Raw genomic sequence first — 9122 nt, 5'->3', positions numbered from 1 at the left:
TGTGAATCATGAAGTGGTGATATTTACAGGCAAAAGAAAATTGAACCAGGGCATGAAGGATAATGTCTGACTTAATGAAGTGGAAAAAAGTTTTTATGAGACTCATTGAGCATTAGAGTGGAAGAAAGAATTCAGCTGTGAAGTGATGGGGTTTTGAAAACATGGAGAACTTCATTTCCTAATTGCATCCTATTTTCCCATCTAAAGCACTGGACTCTGAGCTCTGGAACAAGACCTTTAAATGACCACAGCCCAGTGGAAAGGTAAGCTCAGTGCCACTCAAACCAGCAAATCAGGTCAGGGATGGTGGTGAAAGGGGAGCAGGACAGAACAGAGATCATGCCCTTAGGTAAATCCACAGAGCATTTACCTCTTGGGAATTGTTTGGAGCTTTGGTCCTTCTCAGGGGCTCAGAAGAGCAGGAGGGGTGGGCAGAGGTTGAAGAGCCCACCAGTGGCACTGAGGGAGTGGGTGGGGATGGGTTGTGTGATGTCTCTTCCAAGGCAAGGACCAGTGGTACTGAATGAAGCTGGCTGGTGACAGGCTCAGAACAAGAAATAGAGGGGTTTCTTTGCAGGGTACAGAGCTGAGCCATGTAAGTTGTTGCTATAGGAGGTCATGGATGCTAAAAGCTAGTTGGGCCAGAGGGGGAAGCAGGACAATTTTAGTGATTCAGAAATCACTGAAACCATCTTAAGAGTTAATTCTGGATCACAGACTGCAGGAAGGACAAAGAGATGTGAATATTTTGCTGCCTTGTTCTTACACTCCTCCTCAGAAAAAGTTTGTCCCCTATGAGATAAATTGGGCTACAGGGATGTTTTCCAGGCCCACGCTCACACTGCACTCAGCAGGATGCCCTGGAGATTGACCTCAGGGTATTGTGGAAGCAGATCCTGGTCACAGGAGAAATGATGATATTTAAATATAACAATTTGTCACTGGGAAATATTTCTATAATTCTCTTTTCCTCACAAGTTTGTATTCCCTCAGCTACACCAGTGAGCTTTGAACTGCTGGAATTTTTGCAGGGCATCATTCCCACCTTCCCACCTACCTGTGACACCACTTGGTCAAAGTCTGGGAACTGAGCTGTGGACACAAGCATGTGGATTTCCTCAATGGAAAAATCCCCAGTTAAGGAACTGGGAGCATCACCTCCCATCTGGGCACAGAGGGAACACAAGTCTGGGGTCAGGGCTGCACCTGAGACGCTTCAGTTTGGTGTTGTTCCAACCCAAATTATCCTGTGATTCCACTATTCTGCTCCCTGTGTAGCTGCTGGCAGCCCTGCTTGTTCATTCAGACTGGAGGATGGAGCTGCCCACTGTGGTAGTAAAAAACCTCTAAACTTCAGAGTCTGAAAAAGCACCAGGACAACCCAGGGCATAGCATGGACTGAACAGTGGGGTTATGGAAGCAGCCAGACTGGGCGAGCAGCCCCAGCTGGTCTGGGGGTGGCAAAGATGATAATGAGAATATAGAACCACAGAATGGTTTAGGTTGGAAAGGACCTTAGGGATCATCTAGTTCCAGCCCCCATATTATGTGGACTTGGCATGCTGTTCAGTGGGATTTAGCACAGCTGCTTTAATTTTTGATTTCATTTGCTTTCTTTTCCTCTCTCTGCTCTCAGTACATTTCTATTTTTTTTTTTCTGGTCTCCTGCTTCATCTGATGATGCATTTTCATTCACGGGAGGGCTTTTAATTGCCGTGAAGGACTTCAGTCAATGCTGCACATTTATCCTCACCCTCAGGATTTCAGACACTTTTAATAGGCTGCTAACCACAGGACAGTGCTGGCACAGGCACAGCAGGGTGTGTGGATTTTTCCTGGAGCAAATGAAGTGTAAATATGAAATAAAAATGAAGTGTAAATGTCCTCCCTTTCACACACCTACTAATAGTCATTAAAGTAGTTCTGGTTCTCTCCTTCTATCTCATTCAGATTTTAACAGTGGGAAGATGCTGATGGACAGGAATGAAACCTGGATCTCTAATTTCTCCTCTGCTGCCTCCTCCTTTGCAAGGGGAGGGGTTGGGCTCCAGGAGGTGCTCATTGGGCTTGTCCTCACCCTCATCGACGTGGTCACACTGCTGGGAAACACCATCGTGTTCCTGTGCCCGGTGGTGGAGAAGAGGCTGCGCACTGTCACCTACATGTTCATCATGTCCTTGGCCACGGCAGACTTCCTCGTGGCCTGTCTGGTGATGCCCTTCAGGTGAGGAGTGTCCGTGGGGTGGGAGCAGAGGAGGACAAATGTCCTTTCTCCCAGCTCTGCATCTGCTCTAGGAGCAAGGGATACACCTGCTGGGCTCAAGGCTGGGCTCCCCAAAGGGCTGGACCGTGGGTCCATGTGCTTCCCTGTCTCTGTTCTGTGCTATGGATCCCCTTATAATGCATGGAGACACATTTCCCAAGGGGATTTTCTTCCTGTTGGCTGCTGATGTGAACTTGATTTCCAGCTTCGCACATGGAGCTGCAGTGATTGAGGCCCCTCTTCCAGGACTAGCCCTGTCTATGGAATGTAAGGAATTTATTCAGTATAAGCAGAGTAATTTAGGCTTCCCTTGTATTTCATGGAGGAAGAGGCACTTCAGAGAGCAGGTGCTCCTGCATGAGGTTTATATTTATGGGAGTTTCACTACCTGGCTAAAACAGTGAAACAAAACCAGAAAACAGCTGGCTTGTGATCCTGGCTGTCTTGTCCTGTAAAGCAGCTGTAAGTTTGTGTAAATCAGGGAGTTGCACCCTCTTTTGAGTTCATGGGGCAATATGAGGAAGCTGAACCCTTTTCGTGTTCTATGCTTCAGTTCTTAGGGGGCTGCCCATTCTTTTGAATTTGGCACTGAAAAATATTGTCCCAACAAGCAATTACAAACTGAGTTAAAAGTTCATGGTATCGGGTGAAAAAAAGCAGCCAATTATGTTCTTTTAAAAAAATACTACTGTTAACTTAAGTTCTATGCTCGATGAATTTTAAATTCAGGTTCTGAAATTATCACAGAACCGTAGATTGGCTTGGGTTGGCAGGGATCTTTAGGGGTCATCTAGTCCAACCCCTTCAGAGCCCCATCCAACCTGGCTTTGAACATTTCCAGAGATGGGGCAGCCACAGCATCTCTGGGCAACCTCACTGTAAAAAAATTCTTCCTCCTATCTATTTTGATTCTACTTCTAGTGATGTCTTTCTTAAGCAACAACAATTACAAAGGGGAGCAAAGATCAGAGCATGGTTGGTGCTTTGTGCCCTCCTGAATGCCCTGGTGTTGCCTGGTGGGAAGAGCTGCCAGCTCTTGGTGGGCCATGTGCTGAGGAATGGACCCTGCTGGCTCCATCAGTGTTGTCCAGCCCTGCCAACACAGTGGCTGCTGTTTCACACTTTCCCACCATTTTGGCCTCACATCTATGTTGCTTTTTTGGATTTCAGTTTGCCTCTCAGTTGGCAGGTTATTACGTGCCAAAGCGAAGGAAAAGAAATTATCTTAGGAGGCAGTTTGGCTCAGGAAAATGTGGCAGAAGGGAAAAACAAATTTGTCCCTTGTTGTCTTAATTTCTTAAGAGTAAGGCTTTTATTTTGTTCCTGGCTTGGCTGATTTGCAGGAGTGGTTCAGCTGAGCTTAGCTCATTGTCTGAGTACTCCAGCCAGTCTGTCATTTCCATGCTGAATATTTCCAGCTATTCTTTTCCTCTGCAATCAAAAGTGCAAGGCAGGGGTGACTTCATTGTGTGGTTTTCTTGGCTTCTACTACTCCTTATCCAGCATAATTTCCAAGCTGCAGAGACTTTCTACCTCAAAGAAGAGGAGTCAGGTGTCCATTATTCCATGCTGTGGGGAATGTCTGCAGGTCAGGTTCATCCCACCAGATGTGTGCAGGTGAGAATTGGGCACCAGCTCACCTGGGATCTGTGTGCAAGGGGGTCCCAACAGCAGCACATCTCCTTCTGGGAGGCCAGGGCACACCACAGGCTCTGCAGCATCTCTGGGGATAAGGAGGGCTCTGAGGAATGGCAAAGAGGCACTCAAGTCCAGTTCTGAGCCTGTGCTCCAATTCCAGTGCCTCATTTCCCCTCTGTGAAAGAGTCATGAAACCTTCCCATGTGTGTGCTGTGGGATCCTCCACACTGCCCATGGTGTAGGGACAGGCTCTGCTGTAGTCTGCTTGGATTTTTGCATGGAATCCCACATAACAAAGAGCTGCAGAAGGCTAGGACCCTTCAGCAGCACTGCACCCACCTACAGCAGTTGCTGTGCTCTGGAACAACATCCACAAGTCGATTTAGTGAACTGGTGCCAGTGAGATGTAGATCAGGCAGTGTTTTCTGACATCAGGTTGAATCTTTCTCCCTTGCTGGACACCTGCAGCTCAGCAGCCTTGATCTCAATGTATTTAACCAGCAAGCTGGGAAGTCACAGGATAATTAAAGCTCTGCAGGACTAGGGAGTTACTCATCAAATTCACTCACAATGGTGATTTCAACAGCACCTCGGGAGTTGCAGAAGGCTGGAGAAAGGAAGGAGAAGCAAATGGCATCTCACTGAATGCTATAGAAACAGGCATCAGCCTTCCTACAGCTGCCATATGCTCCTTCCTTCACTGCTCACTTCTCACAGGCTCCTCTTGACTTTGTTAAAAATATTTTTGGTACTTTATCTGCTTTTTGCTGCTGTGTTTACCTTGCTGAGGCATTTCTGAGCCACGTAATGTACAAGCTGCATGGGCTTCTTCCTAGGATACTGTTGTTTTGTATTTTTTTTTTAACCAAGAGTGGAAATTCCTTCTAGTCTTGAAGCATTCAATTGGATGTGAAGTGAGTTTCTCTTGGAGCTGTCCCATGCCCCAGGAACTGGAGAGAAATCATAAAATGCTGTGATAAACAAAGCTGTGCAGATGTAAATCTGGGGAGCTTTGTGGGGCAAAGCACCTCTCTCAAGGCACTTGGGCTGCAAGAAGTGTAGGTTTGCTCTTTTTCAGTCATGCTTCAGCTGTGGGGTGCTCCTTTCTTGGGTTGTGTTTTGAGGATGAATCCCTGCTGTCTGAGCTGTGTGCCCATCTTTAGTACCTGTCGTGTAAAATACAGCATTACCTCAGGACAGTCATAAAGAAATAGTCACAGAACAGTTTGGGTTGGAAGGAACCTTAGAGATCCTCTTGTTCCAGCCCTGGGCAGGAACACCTTCCAGTGCACCAGGTTGCTCAGAGCCTCACCTGATAGCTGCATCACCTTATTACTGTCACCACATATCAGTGGCTGGCTTCCTTTTTCTTCTGCCTTCACTCAGAGCCAGGATTGAAACTTGAGAAATGGTTTTCTTGTCCAGACTTGGTTGCTTATTAATTCTTATCTAAAGTACTGAGAGTTCTTCAGCACCTACAGCTAAGAAGATGGAAGTAAAAAAATGGAGGTAGATCTAGCTAGTTACAAGGTCTTTTAAAGGCTAACTATCCAATTAAAAACTAACATATATATTATTTATACTTTTGACCCAATAACCAAACACCTGTGACCTGCACTGCGGTGCCTTCTAACCAATTAAAAAAGTACCACCTAAAACCAAGAGGAAGAAGGAACAGGAAGGAAGAAGAGCCACTGCCTAAGAAACTCCATCTTGTCCCATTACCTATTACTGTATTCTAAACTCCCAAATTCCAAACCCTTCACGATGTGAAATTATACACTTCTATCCAAACTACACAGCAGTGATTCCAATTCCATCACTCAAATTTGGAAGCCTTCTCCAAGGCCTCAAGTCAGAAGCAGCATTCTTTTGAGGGCAGTGTCAGAAAGCACAGAAAAGTCAAAACTCAAAGCGTAGAAAAGTCAAAACTCACAGGAACTCTGAAGTTCCAACACTCTCCCAGCCTGGCCTTATACACCTCCAGGGACTGCACAAACAGCTCTGATTTCCACCTGTTTCCTCCCTCAGCATCATTTACGAGGTGACAGGGATGTGGCTGTTTGGGAAGCTGTTCTGCAAAGTCTGGATCTCCTTCGATGTCATGTTCTGCACCGCATCCATTGTCACGCTGTGCTTCATCAGCCTGGACAGGTACTGCTCTGTGGTCACCCCCTACCACTACTCCAGAAGGATGTCCCGTGGCAGGTGAGTGCAGCTGCTCCTCATTTTGGGTCCCTCCAGGCTGTCACTTGGCTATGGCCTGTGTTGATCTGAGGCTGAACGAGCTGTTGACGGGTGCTTCCCAGAAGCAGAGTGATGTGGTGAAAGGAATTTTCACCATTTAAAATTGCAGAAAATGCCCAGTGAGGTGCAGGAGAGGACAAGGAGGATGCAGCTGAGGGGGTTGGAAGGTACTCCTGGGAGAATATTTTTTGGGTGAAGGAAGGGTTGCAAAAGGGGTGGAAACCAGTGATATGGGCTGAGTTGGACCTATAAGGTTTTCCCTATGCTGTCATTTCAGACACTTAATGGAATCACAGAAAGGCTTCGGTTGGAAGGGACCTTAAATATTCTCTTGTTCCATCCCCCTGCTATGAACAGGGACACCTTCCACTAGACCAGGTTGCTCAAGCCTTGGCCTGAAACACTTTCAGAGGTGGGGAAGGACTTTGAAGTTCTTCTAAGGTCTAGGTGGAAGGAGACCCAGAAGGATGCATGTAGCAGTAGTCATCCCTCTCTCAAACTCACCATCTTTTCTGAAGTGATATTCAGGGAAAACAGGGAGAGTTTCTGAGCTCCCATGCAGGTTTCATGTGAAAGGCTGAAATGAGGAGTGGAGGGTTAAGGTCATCTGAGGGTGGGCAGAGAGGACACTGCAGTAGTGGGGTGTTTTACAGGGTGAGTTCAGACTGTTCTAGTCATGTTGTCCCCACTCTTGGTGTGTGTGATTTGTGGATCACAGGCAAAGAGAGGAGGGTGCTGTGTGGCCCCCCTTGCAGACTCTGTCATCTGGTGTCCAACAGCTCCACCCCATCAGGCCCCAGAGGGTGAGATAATGGCCGGGTACTAAAGCTGAGAGCAAAAAATCTATGTGCTCTTTCAAATACTAACAAACGTTTTCTGTAAAACCTTTCCTCATCTTTTCCCAGCTAGCTCTGAGCACTCCTTAAGCTGACCCCAATCCTGTCAACTACAGACCAATTACCCAATTGTTAGAGCTATGCACGTCTGGACTTGTTATACTCCAGCTTTTTCCCTTCTCCACGCCCTGCTGGACTGCTCAGCAGCGATATCCCACACAGGTTACCATGGGGATTGAATCGTACTGGATGTTCTCAACTCAAAATTACTCAGACCCTCTCTCCCCTCCGCATCTCTTTCCTTTTGCAGATGCATCGTGATGACCTGCATGGTCTGGGTATATTCCTCCCTCATTTCCTTCCTTCCCGTCATGCAAGGCTGGAATGAGATCCCCGGCGTGGACTTTGACGCGGGCAGAGAATGCATCTTCGTCACCAACTGGGTTTTTGCCATTGTGGCTTCTGCCCTGGCGTTTTTCCTCCCCTTCATGGTCATGTGCAGCATGTATTTCTTCATCTACCGAGCCTCCCGCCTCAAGGCCACCCGCATCATGTCCCAGACACTGGAGATCCACTACCACCCCAACAGCAAGCGGCAGAACCACCTGCAGCTGGAGAACAAGGCCACGAGGACCATCAGCATCATCATCTCGGTGTTCGTGCTGTGCTGGCTGCCCTACTTCGTGCTGAACGTTTGGCTGGCGGCCAGAGGCACCGACTCCACCAGCACGGTGCTGCTCGGCACCTTCAAGATCATCACCTGGCTGGGCTACTGCAACTCCACCATCAACCCCCTGCTCTACGCCTTCCTCAACAGGGACTTCCAGCACGCCCTCAAGAAGCTGCTCATTTGCAGGCGCAGGTCTCAGGTGGATGTTGGGGAAGACATGGTTTCCATAGCCACGTTTTCCAAGACTGCTCCAGACCTGGAATACAGTATGATGGTGCCCAATGGTGGCCCAAAAGGCAAACCCAAGTCATAGGAATTCAGGACCAGTCACTGGAGGTGATGATACCGAATGGAGCACGTCCCAATGGAGAAACAAAGGGTAGGAAAATAGGGGAAGAAGGAGATGGAATATTACAGCTGGGGACAATACAACAAAGATACATTTCTTCACCTTCCACAGCTCCCATAACAAGGAACTTGGATATTTTATGGGGAATTTGTTATAGTAACAGAGCTAATTCACTCCCGGATAATTATTTTTTCTAATGAGCATTTCCTAAGATGAATTCGACCTTCATGTCAGGTTAAAAAAACCAAACCAATATGACATTTGTGCACATCCTGGTGATATGAGTCAGGTGGGACAGTGCTTCTTACCAAGCCACTGTAGTTTCTCATCTTGAAGTTTCATTACAGGTTTGAACAGTTTTAATAACTCCATGTGTGCCAGTCTGTGTATGGGAATTAGAGGAGGGATGTGGCCAAAGAGCAGAGCTCACTTCCTAAAGAAGCACCACTCTGCAGCCTGGGTTCAGCTCACTGGCTTCTGCAACATCTGGATATTCAGAGCTTTCTGTGAATTAACAGTGGGTTTCCTTGTTAATTCTGGAAGGGGATGTTCCATGTGGCAGGAGATGACAATGACTTGCTGTAACACTAGAACACAGTGGTTGCAAAGCTATAGGTGGCTCACACCATGCTACGATGGGATGTGAACAGGAATTATTACTTGTGTGTACACTGTGGTATCTACCACAGATACATAAAAAATTATAAATGGAAATTACTATTTTTATTACTCCCAAGTGCTTGTCTGGACTTCCAACTGCACTGGCTCCCTGCAGGAAAGCCACAAGTGCCTCACTGAAAAGGTAGCAGGGGACTGTCCTCAGAGGTAGCAAAATGCAGTAGGACCTGCCTGGACCAGCTGAGCAACTGAAGATACCAGCACAAGGGTCAGGAGTTCTCTTTCAAAGAGCCTGGTAGAAAAAACATCCCTGACCTGGGGTTCAACAGTGGTTCTCCTTGTGAAATGACTCTCCATGGAGAGGGTCAGGTGTCCCAGACCCTACAACTCCAGCAACAACATGGAAGTGGTAAGTAAGTACACCTTATTCTGGGGAAAGCATCCTGTGGACACAAAGGTGGACAGGGCAGGAATCCTGTTGCAGCCACCCAGGACATTTTG

At 47.2% G+C, this 9122-nt stretch overlaps 1 protein-coding gene across 1 annotated transcript; it reads left to right on the top strand.

Annotated features, from left to right (window-relative positions):
• The first annotated feature begins 303 nt into the window (after positions 1 to 303).
• Positions 304 to 7967, top strand: LOC134044140 (histamine H2 receptor-like). Its single transcript, XM_062493229.1, has 7 exons — positions 304 to 349; positions 829 to 878; positions 1279 to 1332; positions 1781 to 1820; positions 1951 to 2224; positions 5933 to 6109; positions 7295 to 7967. The coding sequence occupies exons 1-7, from the start codon at positions 304 to 306 to the stop codon at positions 7965 to 7967; spliced, it is 1314 nt and encodes a 437-aa protein (XP_062349213.1).
• Positions 7968 to 9122: the final 1155 nt, after the last annotated feature.

This window comes from Cinclus cinclus, chromosome 5 (assembly GCF_963662255.1).
Source record: "Cinclus cinclus chromosome 5, bCinCin1.1, whole genome shotgun sequence".
Taxonomy (NCBI): Eukaryota; Metazoa; Chordata; class Aves; order Passeriformes; family Cinclidae; genus Cinclus; species Cinclus cinclus.
Note: the sequence above shows the minus strand (reverse complement) of the source record. Positions and strands in the feature narration are given on the sequence as shown.